The 16510-nt window shown below is 51.1% G+C and overlaps 1 protein-coding gene across 5 annotated transcripts in view; it reads right to left on the bottom strand.

The window, feature by feature from the left end:
• The window catches only part of MARK4 (microtubule affinity regulating kinase 4), a 42310-nt gene that overhangs the window by 6129 nt on the left and 19671 nt on the right, over nucleotides 1-16510 (bottom strand). For 3 of the 5 annotated variants that reach the window (XM_069985549.1, XM_069985551.1, XM_069985552.1), the window contains exons 5-16: nucleotides 15279-15327; nucleotides 15134-15199; nucleotides 14984-15054; nucleotides 14397-14453; nucleotides 14071-14307; nucleotides 12832-12951; nucleotides 12649-12748; nucleotides 11816-11946; nucleotides 11586-11736; nucleotides 9582-9796; nucleotides 9349-9452; nucleotides 7862-8098 (exon numbers count right to left, since the gene is read on the bottom strand). In XM_069985549.1, the coding sequence (XP_069841650.1) occupies nucleotides 7862-8098; nucleotides 9349-9452; nucleotides 9582-9796; nucleotides 11586-11736; nucleotides 11816-11946; nucleotides 12649-12748; nucleotides 12832-12951; nucleotides 14071-14307; nucleotides 14397-14453; nucleotides 14984-15054; nucleotides 15134-15199; nucleotides 15279-15327 (1538 nt within the window). Of the gene's footprint in view, nucleotides 1-4694; nucleotides 4775-7861; nucleotides 8099-9348; nucleotides 9453-9581; nucleotides 9797-11585; nucleotides 11737-11815; nucleotides 11947-12648; nucleotides 12749-12831; nucleotides 12952-14070; nucleotides 14308-14396; nucleotides 14454-14983; nucleotides 15055-15133; nucleotides 15200-15278; nucleotides 15328-16510 lie in introns of all 5 variants that reach the window. The other 2 variants (XM_069985554.1, XM_069985553.1) reach the window with 2 other exon arrangements.

Genomic DNA, 16510 nt, shown 5'->3' with positions numbered 1-16510 from the left:
GATGGGGAGCAGTTGGTGGTGTGATGGTGCAGGGATGTGGAGCAGCTGGTGGTGTGATGGTGCAGGGATGTGGAGCAGCTGGTGGTGTGATGGTGCAGGGATGTGGAGCAGCTGGTGGTGTGATGGTGCAGGGATGTGGAGCAGGTGGTGGTGTGATGGTGCAGGGATGGGGAGCAGCTGGTGGTGTGATGGTGCAGGGATGTGGAGCAGCTGGTGGTGTGATGGTACCAATATTTGGAGCAGGTGATGGTGTGATGGTGCAAAGAGGCAATGGTTGCTACCAGACCAGGATGGTTTCCCATAATCTGATCTCTACAGAGACTGACAATTTGCCTTTTCATCTTATGGGCCACACAGAGATATCAGAATACAGCACTAGAAAACATTCAATGGCTCAAAATAATCATAAAGAAATTTCTGGAGTCTGGTGAGAGTGGGGCGGAGAGTAGGGCGGACATTCAAGTCCAACAGTCTCCAGTGTGGTGAAAATGTTCAGAAAATATAAATATGAAAAAAAGGAAGATTTCAGACACCCTAAAGTGAGGACATCACTAATACCAAAGCGAAGCGCTGACCACAAGGCCAGACATCACTAATACCAGAGCGGAGCCCTGACCACAAGGCCGGACATCATTAATACCAGAGCGGAGCGCTGACCACAAGGCCAGAAAACAGTAATACCAGACCGGAGCACTGACCACAAGGCCAGACATCACTAATACCAGACCGGAGCACTGACCACAAGGCCAGACATTACTAATACCAGAGCGGAGCGCTGACCACAAGGCCAGACATCACTAATACCAGACCGGAGCGCTGACCACAAGGCCAGAAAACAGTAATACCAGAGCGGAGCGCTGACCACAAGGCCAGACATTACAAATACCAGAGCAGAGCGCTGACCATAAGGCCAGACATCACTAATACCAGAGCGGAGCGCTGACCACAAGGCCAGGCATCACTAATACCATAGCGGAGCTCTGACTATAAGGCCAGACATCACTAATACCAGACCGGAGCGCTGACCACAAGGCCAGGCATCACTAATACCAGACCGGAGCGCTGACCACAAGGCCAGGCATCACTAATACCAGACCGGAGCGCTGACCACAAGGCCAGACATCACTAATACCAGAGCGGAGCGCTGACCACAAGGCCAGACATCACTAATACCAGAGCGGAGCGCTGCCCACAAGGCCAGACATCACTAATACCAGAGCGGAGCGCTGACCATAAGGCCAGACATCACTAATACCAGACCGGAGCGCTGACCACAAGGCCAGACATCACTAATAGCAGACCGAAGCGCTGACCACAAGGCCAGACATCACTAATACCAGAGCGGAGCGCTGACCATAAGGCCAGACATCACTAATACCAGACCGGAGCGCTGACCACAAGGCCAGACATCACTAATACCAGACCGAAGCGCTGACCACAAGGCCAGACATCACTAATACCAGAGCGGAGCGTGACCACAAGGCCAGGCGTCACTAATACCAGACCGGAGCGCTGACCACAAGGCCAGGCATCACTAATACCAGACCGGAGCGCTGACCACAAGGCCAGACATCACTAATACCAGAGCGGAGCGCTGACCACAAGGCCAGAAAACAGTAATACCAGAGCGGAGCGCTGACCACAAGGCCAGACATCACTAATACCAGACCGGAGCGCTGACCACAAGGCCAGACATCACTAATACCAGAGCGGAGCGCTGACCACAAGGCCAGACATCACTAATACCAGAGCGGAGCACTGACCACAAGGCCAGACATCACTAATACCAGAGCGGAGCGCTGACCACAAGGCCAGACATCACTAATAGCAGAGCGGAGCGCTGACCACAAGGCCAGACATCACTAATACCAGACCGGAGCGCTGACCACAAGGCCAGACATCACTAATACCAGAGCGGAGCGCTGACCACAAGGCCAGAAAACAGTAATACCAGAGCGGAGCGCTGACCACAAGGCCAGACATTACTAATACCAGAGCGGAGCGCTGACCACAAGGCCAGACATCACTAATACCAGAGCGGAGCGTGACCACAAGGCCAGACATCACTAATACCAGAGCGGAGCGTGACCACAAGGCCAGACATCACTAATACCAGACCGGAGCGCTGACCACTAGGCCAGACATCACTAATACCAGAGCGGAGCGCTGACCACAAGGCCAGACATCACTAATACCAGAGCGGAGCGCTGACCACAAGGCCAGGCATCACTAATACCAGAGCGGAGCGTGACCACAAGGCCAGGCATCACTAATACCAGACCGGAGCGCTGACCACAAGGCCAGACATCACTAATACCAGACCGGAGCGCTGACCACAAGGCCAGGCATCACTAATACCAGACCGGAGCGCTGACCACAAGGCCAGACATTACTAATACCAGAGCGGAGCGCTGACCACAAGGCCAGACATTACTAATACCAGAGCGGAGCGCTGACCACAAGGCCAGACATCACTAATACCAGACCGGAGCGCTGACCACAAGGCCAGACATCACTAATACCAGACCGGAGCGCTGACCACAAGGCCAGACATCACTAATACCAGACCGGAGCGCTGACCACAAGGCCAGAAAACAGTAATACCAGACCGGAGCGCTGACCACTAGGCCAGACAACAGTAATATGAGAGCAGAGCGCTGACCACAAGGCCAGACAACAGTAATACCAGACCGGAGCGCTGACCACAAGGCCAGACATCACTAATACCAGACCGGAGCGCTGACCACAAGGCCAGACATCACTAATACCAGACAGGAGCGCTGACCACAAGGCCAGGCATCACTAATACCAGACCGGAGCGCTGACCACAAGGCCAGACATTACAAATACCAGAGCAGAGCGTGACCACAAGGCCAGGCATCACTAATACCAGACCGGAGCGCTGACCACAAGGCCAGACATTACAAATACCAGAGCAGAGCGCTGACCATAAGGCCAGACATCACTAATACCAGAGCGGAGCGCTGACCACAAGGCCAGACATCACTAATACCAGAGCGGAGCGCTGACCACAAGGCCAGAAAACAGTAATACCAGAGCAGACCGCTGACCACAAGGCCAGACATCACTAATACCAGACCGGAGCGCTGACCACAAGGCCAGACATCACTAATACCAGAGCAGACCGCTGACCACAAGGCCAGACATCACTAATACCAGAGCGGAGCGCTGACCACACGGCCAGACATCACTTATACCAGAGCGGAGCGCTGACCACAAGGCCAGGCATCACTAATACCAGACCTGAGCGCTGACCACAAGGCCAGAAAACAGTAATATGAGAGCAGAGCACTGACCACAAGGCCAGACATCACTAATACCAGACCGGAGCGCTGACCACAAGGCCAGACATCACTAATACCAGAGCGGAGCGCTGACCACAAGGCCAGACATCACTAATACCAGACCGGAGCGCTGACCACAAGGCCAGACATTACTAATACCAGAGCGGAGCGCTGACCACAAGGCCAGGCATCACTAATACCAGACCGGAGCGCTGACCACAAGGCCAGACATCACTAATACCAGAGCGGAGTGCTGACCACAAGGCCAGACATCACTAATACCAGGGCAGAGCGCTGACCACAAGGCCAGACATCACTAATACCAGAGCGGAGCGCTGACCACAAGGCCAGGCATCACTAATACCAGAGCGGAGCGCTGACCACAAGGCCAGACATCACTAATACCAGACCGGAGCGCTGACCACAAGGCCAGACATCACTAATACCAGGGCAGAGCGCTGACCACAAGGCCAGACATCACTAATACCAGAGCGGAGCGCTGACCACAAGGCCAGACATCACTAATACCAGACCGGAGCGCTGACCACAAGGCCAGACATCACTAATACCAGACCGGAGCGCTGACCACAAGGCCAGACATCACTAATACCAGAGCGGAGCGCTGACCACAAGGCCAGACATCACTAATACCAGGGCAGAGCGCTGACCACAAGGCCAGACATCACTAATACCAGAGCGGAGCGCTGACCACAAGGCCAGACATCACTAATACCAGAGCGGAGCGCTGACCATAAGGCCAGACATCACTAATACCAGACCGGAGCGCTGACCACTAGGCCAGACATCACTAATACCAGAGCGGAGCGCTGACCACAAGGCCAGACATCACTAATACCAGAGCGGAGCGCTGACCATAAGGCCAGACATCACTAATACCAGAGCGGAGCGCTGACCATAAGGCCAGACATCACTAATACCAGAGCGGAGCGCTGACCATAAGGCCAGACATCACTAATACCAGACCGGAGCGCTGACCACTAGGCCAGACATCACTAATACCAGACCGGAGCGCTGACCACAAGGCCAGACATCACTAATACCAGAGCGGAGCGCTGACCACAAGGCCAGACATCACTAATACCAGAGCGGAGCGCTGACCATAAGGCCAGACATCACTAATACCAGAGCGGAGCGCTGACCACAAGGCCAGACATCACTAATACCAGAGCGGACCATAAGGTAGGAGGTGGATGGGTGATGCTCTTGCAGTGTGACCTGGGAGAGGCTACATGTAGACCGAGTCCTACGTACCAGTCGTTTACCAGTCATGAAGCAAACATACTCATCCTCACCCCATCACCCACTGCGGCAAGACAATGGCACTCCCCACACAAGACTCGCCCCACTGGTTATTTAAAGGACACTTACTGATCTTGCTGTCCTGAGGGAGAGACACTCCAGACACACAGCGGTGAGACGCCTGTCTCTTAGAGGGGTCAAGAGCGACCCTGGAGAGGAAGCCAGAAAGAGAAAGAGGAGAAAGACAGAGGGGGAGGAAGGGGGAGAAAAAAAACATGAGAAGACAGGTGAAAGGAAAGGAAGAAGGCAGAAAGGGGAGCAATGACCATTACAGTCCAAAAATGGCCGCCTCCAACTGGGTCACCCTCCCATAGATACAGAGGACTGAACTTAAAGGCCCAACCAATGTAAGGGAGTGCCGACCTGTCAGATCTGTGCTCGCCTTCACAGCCTGTGAAGTCAGGACTTCACAGCCTAATTGTGCAGTCAGGACTGATTGTTCTCTAAATCACAATTAAATAAGACACACAATATAACTAAACTAATAACACACATAGTTGTATGCTGAGGTCTTTTATTGAGCACATGGGGTAAACATCCATGGGGCAGAGAGAAGAGCTAAGTGTAAAGCCTTTAATTTAATAACCTGTAGATCCTCCTTTAGCAGCGATCGCCTCCTCCAAATGTTTCTTGTAGCTGAACGTATGTTTAGACAACATGGAGGATTTCTGGACTGTTCCTTCCTGCAAATATGCATTCAGTCCATCAGTATTTTTGTGATGCCTTGTGTGTAGCGCCCTCCTTAGGTCAGGCCACAGTAAGTCCTTAGGGTTGAGGTCAGTACTTTGATTCCAAAACAAAAATCTATGTCTATAGTCTTTACAGAAGTCCTTAGCATAAAAGTTTAATTTCTTTTTCTACCTGCCCTGTGGATGTTTACTCAGACATAACCAATACAGCTATCTGAGTGTTATTAGTTACATTGTGTCCTGTATATAATGTGAGAACAATCACATCACATTTCTAGTTGTAATCAGTTTAGAAATCCAGGGACTTCCAAAGGGTTCACTTACTTTTTCTGGTAACTGACTGCAATGGATAAAAAGTACAGCTGTACTGTAATGGTGTCAGAATGTTATATAGATGTGTAATTTAATTCTATTTAAACATCTCCAGTCTTCCAGTACGTGTCAGCTGCTGTATGTCCTGTAGGAAGTGATGTATTTTCTCCAGTCTGACACAGTGCTCTCTGCTGCCACCTCTGTCCATGTCAGGAACTGTCCAGAGCAGCAGCAAATCCCCATAGAAAACCTCTCCTGCTCTGGACAGTTCCTGACATGGACAGAGGTGGTAGCAGAGAGCACTGTGTCAGCCTGGGAAGAATACACAACTGCCTGCAGGACATACAGCAGCTGATAAGTACTGGAAGACTGGAAATCTATATAACTTTCTGACATATGTTGATTTTAAAGAAAAAGCTACGGTCAAGTAGACTGCAATGAGTGAGGAGGTGTATGGTTATGAGCACGTCTGTAAAATCACTGTGGACAGACAGGCATTTTAGGGTCCCCATAAAGCTCATACTTTTGGCTCCAATTCCCGCCACTTGGTTCGTCCATGAATATATGGTATATGGGGCTCTCTAACCATCCACCGACAGATAATATTAGTGGAGATATTGGGTCGGGCGTGATGGAAAATCATCAACATGTGAGCACATCTATACCTGACTGCAGCAGGGGTGTAACTTATATCCACACCTATACCTGACTGCAGCAGGGGGTGTAACCTATATGCACACCTATACCTGACTGCAGCAGGGGGTGTAAGCTTATACGCACACCTATAACTGACTGCATCAGGGGTGTAACTTATATGCACACCTATACCTGACTGCATCAGGGGGTGTAACCTTTATGCACACCTAAACCTGACTGCATCAGGGGGTGTAACCTATATGCACACCTATACCTGACTGCAGCAGGGGGTGTAACTTATATGCACACCTAAACCTGACTGCAGCAGGGGGTGTAAGTTTATGAGCACACCTATGTCTGACTGCAGCAGGGGGTGTAACTTATATGCACACCTATGTCTGACTGCAGCAGCGGGTGTAACTTATATGCACACCTATGTCTGACTGCAGCAGGGGGTGTAAACTTATATGCAGACTTATACCTGACTGCAGCAGGGGTTTAACCTATACGCAAACCTATACCTGACTGCAGCAAGGTGTGTAAATTATATGCACACCTATACCTGACTGCAGCAGGGGGTGTAAGCTTATGAACACACCTATACCTGACTGCAGCAGGGGGTGTAAGCTTATGAACACACCTATACCTGACTGCAGCAGGGGGTGTAACCTATATGCACACCTATACCTGACTGCAGCAGGGGGTGTAACCTATATGCACACCTATACCTGACTGCAGCAGGGGATGTAACCTATATGTACATCTATACCTGACTGCAGCAGAGGGTGTAACTTATATGCACACCTATACCTGACTGCAACAGAGGGTGTAAGCTTATACGCACACCTATGTCTGACTGCAGCAGGGGGTGTAACTTATATGCACACCTATGTCTGACTGCAGAAGGGTGTAAGCTTATACGCACACCTATACCTGACTGCAGCAGGGGGTGTAACTTATATGCACACCTATGTCTGACTGCAGCAGGGGGTGTAAACTTATATGCACACCTATACCTGAATGCAGCAGGGGGTGTTAGCTTATATGCACACCTATACCTGACTGCAGCAGGGGGTGTAACTTATATGCACACCTATACCTGACTGCAGCAGGGGGTGTAACTTATATGCACACCTATATCTGACTGCAGCAGGGGGTGTAACTTATATGTACACCTATACCTGACTGCAGCAGGGGGTGCAACTTATATGCACACCTATACCTGACTGCAGCAGGGGGTGTAACTTATATGCACACCTATATCTGACTGCAGCAGGGGGTGTAACTTATATGCACACCTATGTCTGACTGCAGCAGGGGGTGTAAACCTAAGCAGACTCCAGTACCCGACCACTCGTGACTGATCAAATGCTGTGCTGATGCATGCTGCAGTGACATCACTACTATTCTTACTCCCTTATTATGGTGAGATCACTGTGGGGTCCCGCCTGGACTGGTCTCTGGTAATACTCCCATCATGCACTGCTCTCCCAGCCGTATGGGTGTCATACCCCCATCTACTCTCACAGGTCCCCTATGTTTGGCTGGCAGTCGGTCCCTGTATTTCGGTCTCCCGGACCCCTCCATATTCTCCCTTACCTGCGGGTCAGTTTGGAGGTCAGCTTGCTGAACAGGTTGGAGGTGGCTCGGGATCGGCTCTGGTTTAACCCCTCGTGAGGGTGCGTGGGAGAACTAGGGGGTGGATTCTGACCCCTCCGATCTCTGACATGGCCGCCATGAAAAGTGCTGCGGACATTGGATCCTCGAGAGAGGCAGCTGCGCTCTGCGATACTCTGTGTGGAGGGCGATGGTGCAGGCGGGCGAGAGGGGGTGGAGCTGAGAGAGAAGAGAGAGAGAGGACAATGAGTAAGGGCCCTATTCCACCGGACGATTATCGTTCGCATAATTGTTAACGAATAACGATCTTAAACGACCGCTATTGCGAAAGACCTGAAAACGTTCACTCATTTCCATGGAACGATAATCGTTACTTATGATCGTATTTGCAAACGTTTTTTCTTCGCTATTGCGTTCGTATCTACTGCAAATGACTGAACGACATCTTATTCAATGCAAACGATTTGCTAACGTTTTGCGAACGAACAACGATAAAAATAGGTCCAGGTCTTGTAAAGCGATCAACGATTTCTCGTTCGGTCGTTAATCGTTAACTGCATTTCAACCGAACGATTATCGTTTAGATTCGAACGATTTAACAATAATCTGAACGATAATTGTCCGGTGGAATAGGGCCCTAAGAAGAGACATGTTACCTGCACAGCACCCGGCAGCCCCCCCACCTAGTAGGAGACTTCTCACATGCTCAGTCCCGGCAGCCCCACCACCTAGTAAGAGGCGTGTCACCTGCTCAGTTCCCAGCAGCCCCCCACCTAGTAGGACACGTCTGACACACTCAGTCCCGGCAGCCCCCCCACCTAGTAGGAGATGTCTCACCCGCCCAGTCCCGGCAGCTCCCACACCTAGTAGGAGATGTGTCACCCGCTCAGCTCCCAGTAGCCCCCTCACCTAGTAGGAGATGTCTCACCCGCCCAGTCCCGGCAGCTCCCACACCTAGTAGGAGACGTGTCACCCGCTCAGCTTCCTGCAGCCCTCCCACCTAGTAGGAGACGTGTCACCCGCTCAGCTTCTTGCAGCCCTCCCACCTAGTAGGAGACGTGTCACCCGCTCAGCTCCCAGCAGCCCCCCACCTAGTGGCAGACATGTCACCCGCTCAGTTCCCGTTAGAGCCCCCACCTAGTAGGAGACGGGTCACCCACTCAGTTCCCAGAAGAGCCCCCACCTAGTAGGAGACCTATCACCTGCTCAGCTCCTGGCAGCCCCACCCAGTAGGCGACGTGTCACCCGCTCAGCTCCTGGCAGCCCCCCCCCCACCCAGTAGGCGACGTGTCACCCGCTCAGCTCCTGGCAGCCCCCCCCCACCTAGTAGGGGATGTGTCACCCGCTCAGTTCCCAGCAGCCTCTCCTCCAACTGGTAGGGGATGTGTCACCCCCTCAGTTCCTGTCAGCCCCCCCAACCTGGTAGTAGACGTGTCACCCGCTCAGTTTCCAGCAGCCCTCTCACCTACCTGTTCTCCTTTCCGTTATGGAGCAGGGAATGACGCTCTGAGGCGTGGCGATCTGTGCACACATACGTGTTTCTGCGTCCCATCACACCGGGGGGCGTGTTCATCTGCAGGACATACAGGGAAACATTACAAACGTTTAAACCCCACTCGGACCTGCTTACAGCTGAAGGCTGGACAATACTGAGGTGCAGATTCCCCCCGTCATAGCAAAAAGGAACCGGTCATGTGCTTACAGTTGTGGGTGGGGCTTCTTTGCGTGGTTCTGGAATTTCCGCCTTGTTCGGGTTGTGGGCATGGCTAACCATAGGGCTGGAGGGAGGGGGAGGCCGGCTACCCCCGCCCACAGATCCACTGCCCCTCCTGGGGGCAAGACGCTCCCCAACTGTCCCATCATCAACCGCCCCAGGAGGACTGCGCTTGGCTTGAGAGGGAGTGGGTGCAGGACCACCTGTGGGGGAAAAATGACATCATCACATGGGAAGCTCCTCCCACCAAACATGGCAGCGTGTCATTATCCTGTACCCCAAGTGTCACTATCCTGTACCCCAAGTGTCAGCATGTCATTATCCTGTACCCCAAGTGTCAGCATGTCACTAACCTGTACCCCAATTGTCACTATCCTGTACCCCAAGTGTCAGCATGTCATTATCCTGTACCCCAAGTGTCATTATCCTGTACCCCAAGTGTCATTATCCTGTACCCCAAGTGTCAGCATGTCACTAACCTGTACCCCAAGTGTCACTATCCTGTACCCCAAGTGTCAGCATGTCATTATCCTGTACCCCAAGTGTCATTATCCTGTACCCCAAGTGTCAGTGTGTCATTATCCTGTACCCCAAATGTCAGCTTATCATTATCCTGTACCCCAAGTGTCAGTGTGTCATTATCCTGTACCCCAAGTGTCATTATCCTGACCCCAAGTGTCAGCGTGTCATTATCCTGTACCCCAAGTGTCAGTGTGTCACTATCCTGTACCCAAAGTGTCAGTGTGTTATCCTGTACCCCAAGTGTCAGCGTGTCACTATCCTGTACCCCAAGTGTCACTATCCTGTACCCCAAGTGTCAGCGTGTCACTATCCTGTACCCCAAGTGACAGTGTGTAATTATCCTGTACCCCAAGTATCAGCGTGTCATTATCCTGTACCCCAAGTGTCAGTGTGTCACTATCCTGTACCCCAAGTGTCATTATCCTGTACCCCAAGTGTCATTATCCTGTACCCCAAGTGTCAGCATGTCACTAACCTGTACCCCAAGTGTCACTATCCTGTACCCCAAGTGTCAGCATGTCATTATCCTGTACCCCAAGTGTCATTATCCTGTACCCCAAGTGTCATTATCCTGACCCCAAGTGTCAGTGTGTCATTATCCTGTACCCCAAGTGTCAGCTTATCATTATCCAGTACCCCAAGTGTCAGCGTGTCACTATCCTGTACCCCAAGTGTCACTATCCTGTACCCCAAGTGTCAGCGTGTCACTATCCTGTACCCCAAGTGACAGTGTGTAATTATCCTGTACCCCAAGTATCAGCGTGTCATTATCCTGTACCCCCAAGTGTCAGTGTGTCACTATCCTGTACCCCAAGTGTCATTATCCTGTACCCAAGTGTCATTATCCTGTACCCCAAGTGTCAGCATGTCACTAACCTGTACCCCAAGTGTCACTATCCTGTACCCCAAGTGTCAGCATGTCATTATCCTGTACCCCAAGTGTCATTATCCTGTACCCCAAGTGTCATTATCCTGACCCCAAGTGTCAGTGTGTCATTATCCTGTACCCCAAGTGTCAGCTTATCATTATCCAGTACCCCAAGTGTCAGTGTGTCATTATCCTGTACCCCAAGTGTCAGTGTGTCACTATCCTGTACCCAAAGTGTCAGTGTGTTATCCTGTACCCCAAGTGTCACTATCCTGTACCCCAAGTGTCACTATCCTGTACCCCAAGTGTCAGCGTGTCACTATCCTGTACCCCAAGTGTCACTATCCTGTACCCCAAGTGACAGTGTGTAATTATCCTGTACCCCAAGTATCAGCGTGTCATTATCCTGTACCCCAAGTATCAGCGTTTCATTATCCTGTACCCCAAGTGTCAGCATGTCACTAACCTGTACCCCAAGTGTCAGCGTGTCACTATCCTGTACCCCAAGTGTCACTATCCTGTACCCCTAGTGTCAGCGTGCCACTATCCTGTACCCCAAGTGTCTCTGTCCCGCGGCATGGCTCGGCCCTGTGGGTACTCACAGAAGTCGCTGTGCCTCCTCTGCCTCTGGTACCCTCGCTGGTTCTTGCTGTGGGTTGATGATGACTTGGTGGCACCATTGGTGACATCTGAGGTGACTCGGCTCCGGGATAGGGATAGTGTGCTGTCTGAGCGAGACTCCCCGCCTTCATTCTGCGGACACAGCAGAGGAGATGTCAGTGCTCTCTCTCTGACCTGGAATCAGTAAGTATCGCTCTGTGTCTGGACTTACCTCAGGTTTCCGTCCCAGCAGCAGGTAGGTCGCCATAACTTCATTGTACTTATTAGAGTTCAATGCGTCTTTAATCTCCTCCCTGGAGTATCCCATCTCCAGCATTATCTCTGTGGAAGACACAGAGATACCTTTAAAGGGGTTATCCACGATTAGGTAAAGATATCTGCTTGCTACTAGAAATAGCGCCACCCTGCTCCTCAGTTTTTGTGTGGTATTGCAACTCAGTTCCATTAAAGGAGTACTCTTTTTCTTTCAAATCAACTGGTTTTAGAAAGTTATATAGATTTGTTATATATTTCTATTTAAAAATCTCCAGTCTTCCAGTACTTATCAGCTGCTGTATGTCCTACAAGAAGTGGTGTATTCTCTCCAGTCTGACACACTGCTCTCTGCTGCCACCTCTGTCCATGTCAGGAACTGTCCAGAGCAGCAGAGGTTTTCTATGGGGATTTGCTGCTGCTCTGGACAGTTCCTGACATGGACAGAGGTGGCAGCAGAGAGCACTTTGTCAGACTGGAGAGAATACACCACATCCTGCAGGGCATACAGCAGCTGATAAATATGGGAAGACTGGAGATGTTCAAACAGAAGTAAATTACAAATCTATATAACCATTTGATCTGAAAGAAAAAGATTTTCACCAGAGTACCCCTTTTAAGTGAATAGATCCATGTTATAATACCACACAACCTAGGGACCCCCTTAAGACTTTAACACCCTTTCCCAAAAAAATTCTAGAAGGTCTCCCCATCATGTATCTGAAGCAATGATGGGAGCAGTAGTGGTGGCCATACTTCTGGGTGGGATGTTATGGATGGTGGTGTACTTACCAATTCGCTTGGGATCAGCGTGGTCCTCCTCCGGCTCCTTGTATGGCTTCAGATCGTCACTTTCATACCCAATATTCATCCACTTATCATTCATTATTTGCTGAAAAAGGTTAGGGAAAAAAAAGTCAGGACCTTGAAGGCCGAAGAAGGAAAGAGGTGAGAAGTGGTGAATGTGGGTGTCACCTCCAGAGTGCAGCGTTTGGTGGGGTTCAGCACCAGGAACCGGCGCAGGACGCTCTCACAGTCTGTACTCATGTAGAACGGGACTCTGTATTTACCACGAAGGACGCGTTCCCGCAGCTCCTGCCCAAGTGAAGAAGAAACAAATTACAAACGTGTCAGCTCCTTATCCATCATGATGAACATCCCAGGAGACCGCCAAGAAGAAAACTGCCCCCTCAACCCTGGACAGATGTGGGGTGCCTCAGAAACTAACCCCCCCCCCCCCCAGGACCGATGCATGACACCACAGAAACTAACCCCCCCTCCCAGGGACCGATGCGTGGTACCCTATAAACTAACCCCCCCCCCCCCCCCCAAAGACCGATGCATAAAGCCTCAGGAACAATGTATAACACCCCAAGAACTGACCTCAGATCTGATGTGTAGCACTCCAGGAGACCAACATGAAGGAACTGCCCCCCAGGACCAATACATGGCGCCCTGGAAACTGCCACCCCCAGGGCCGCTGCCAGGAGCCCCAGGAACTGCCCCCCAGGACCAATACATGGCGCCCTAGAAACTGCCACCCCCAGGGCCGCTGCCAGGAGCCCCAGGAACTGTCCCCCAGGACTGATGCATGGCACCCCAGAAACTAACCCCCCACCCAGGAACAATGCGTGAAGCCCCAGAAACTGCCCCCCAGGACTGATGCATAGCACCCCAGGGAAATAACAAGGAGGAAATGCCCCCAGGACCAATGGGTAGCCCCCAAGAAACCTCCCCCTCCAGGACAAATGCGTGGCACCCCAGAAACTGCCCCCAGGACTGATGTGTGTCACCCCAGGAACTGACCCCAGGACCAATGTTTAACACTCCAAAAACTGACCCCAAGACTGATGTGTAGCACCCCAGAAGATCAACAAGGAGAAAATGTCCCCAGGACCAATGCGTGTTATCCCAGGAAAAAATCCCCGGGGCTGATGTGTGGAGCCCCAGAAACTGCCCTCCCAGGACGATGTGTGGCACCCCAGAAACTGACCCCCAAGACTGGTGTGTGTGGCGCCCCAGGAGACCAATAAGGAGGAACTGCCCCCACGGGACCAATGGGTAACATCCAAGGAGCCATCGCCTTGGAGATACCTGAGGATTAGTACACAGCATGTCAGGTACTAGAGGGTCCCGAGGTGACATCCTACGCTAACAGCGCCTTCCTTGGTCTCCACCCACAAAAGACATCATGATCCCATCACACAGCCTTACCTTGAGGTTCTGTCCATCAAATGGCAGGGAGCCACTGACCAGAGTGTAGAGGATGACCCCCAGACTCCACACATCCACCTCGGGACCGTTGTATCTCTTGCCTTGGAACAGTTCGGGTGCAGCATACGGAGGGCTCCCACAGAACGTGTCCAATTTTCCCCCAGGAGTAAATTCATTACTGAACCCAAAGTCTGCGATCTTTATATTGGCCTCAGAGTCGAGCAGCAGGTTCTCAGCCTTAAAGAACAAGTGGGATTAGACCACAGGGGGGTAATACAACAGTGAGGAGACAGTCAGCAGTGAAGCCGACTCAGAGGAGGCCTCACCTTGAGATCTCGGTGGACAATATTCTTCTGGTGACAATAATGGACGGCGGACACAATCTGAAGTAAGAAGAGACACATGGTCACCATTACTAAGCAGGCCGGGGATCGGTATATCCATCAACTCTATCAGGACTCTCAGCTTAAGACCCACTCTGAGGACGAGGGTGGGACTGGGTCTAACTGGGAGGGAAGGAGGAGGTTACAAGGCCTGACTGGGAGGCAAGGATGAGTGGGACTGGGTCTGACTGGGAGAGAAGGAGAGTGGAACTGGGTCTGACTGAGTGGGAAGGAGGGTGGAACTGGGTCTTACTGGGAAGAAGGGTGGAACTGGGTCTGACTGAAAGGGAAGGTGCACGGAACTGTGTTTAACTGGAAGGGAAGGAGGGTGGGACTGGGTCTGATTGGGAGAGGTGTATGGAACTAAGTCTGAATGGTATGGAAGGTGCATGGAACTGGGTCTGAGTGGGATGGATGGACAGGGGGTGGGTCTGACTGGGACGGGAGGACAGAGGTGGGTCTGACTGGGGCCTGAGGAGGGCTGGACATATAAACATGGGGGATGGACAGGAGATATTACAATCACTTACCTGTCGAAATTTGGCACGTGCTTCCTTCTCCTTCATCCGGCCGTGAGACACCAGGTAATCAAACACTTCACCTAACGGAGGAGGAAGTAGATAATTACACAACGTGTAGAAGGTCTGATCTATGGGAGAGGAAGGGAAAAGACTCCTTACCTCCACTGGCGTACTCCATGATCAGGTAGAGCGTCTTCTCTGTCTCAATCACCTCAAACAGCTTCACTGTAAGAAAGAGACAAGAGAGTGAGCGGAGGTAACAGATGGAGGACGGAGGTCGAGCCTCATCTCCTTCTTCACTTACCAATATTCGGGTGGTTCAGTCCCTTCATGATTCGAACTTCACGGAAAAGCTGCAGAGACACAATATGAAGGAAACTTTGATTTCACAGCGATCACCACACACACAATCTCATAACAGACCAGAGTCTACACCAGCAGTTCCCAACCGCAGGATTTTGTTCTATAGTATATCTAGGCACTGCGGCCAAACAGCTTCTAGGGATGCCGCACTTACCTTAATGTTCAGCCCACTCACTGTAACACCAATGCAGTGAGGGTGATGGGGCCAAACATTAAAGTACAGAGTATGAAGGTCACCTCCTCCTGATACTCATTTTCTCATCATAGGCTACATATGAGACGCCTGGGACAAGGTCTCTCCCACCTGCTCAAGGATAAATCCTCATGACCCACAGGCTTGAGACCAGAAAATGGAGAGACCTGACCCATATCCAGTTTAGGTAGTATGATGTTTATTTATTTTCTTGGTAGGGCATTATTACTATATGGGTCACAGCAGGGGACATTATTACTATATGTGGGCACAGCAGGGGACATTATTACTATATGAGGACACAGCAGGAGATATTACTAAATGGGGGCAAAGCAGGGACATTATTATTATTATATGGGGGCACAGCAGGGGACATTATTACTATATGGAGGCACAGCCGGAGAAATTATTACTATATGGAGCACAGCAGGAGGCATTATTGCTATATGGGGGCACAATAGGGGGCATTATTACTATATGAGGAGCACACAGGGGCATTATTACTATATGGGGGCACAGCAGGGTACATTATTACTATATTGGGGCAAAGCAGAAGGCAATATTACTATATGGGGCACAGCAGGAGACATTATTACTATATGGGGGCACAGCAGGAGACATTATTACTATATGGGGGCACAGCAGGGGACATTATTACTATATGGGGCACAGCAGAGGGCAATATTACTACATGGAGGCACAGCAGGGGATATTATTACTATATGGGGCAGAGCAGGAGGCATTATTACTATATGGCGCACAGCAGGAGGCATTATTACTATATTGGGGGCACAGCAGGCAACATTATTGCTATATAGGGACACAGCAGGAGACATTATTACTATATGGGGGCACAGCAGGGGACATTATTACTATATAGGGGCACAGCAGGGGACATTATTACTATATGGGGCACAGCACAGGGCAATATTACTACATTATTACTATATGGGGCACAGCAGGAGGCATTATTACTATAT

Source organism: Dendropsophus ebraccatus, chromosome 10 (assembly GCF_027789765.1).
Source record: "Dendropsophus ebraccatus isolate aDenEbr1 chromosome 10, aDenEbr1.pat, whole genome shotgun sequence".
Taxonomy (NCBI): Eukaryota; Metazoa; Chordata; class Amphibia; order Anura; family Hylidae; genus Dendropsophus; species Dendropsophus ebraccatus.
This window is presented reverse-complemented; position numbering and strand designations above follow the sequence as displayed.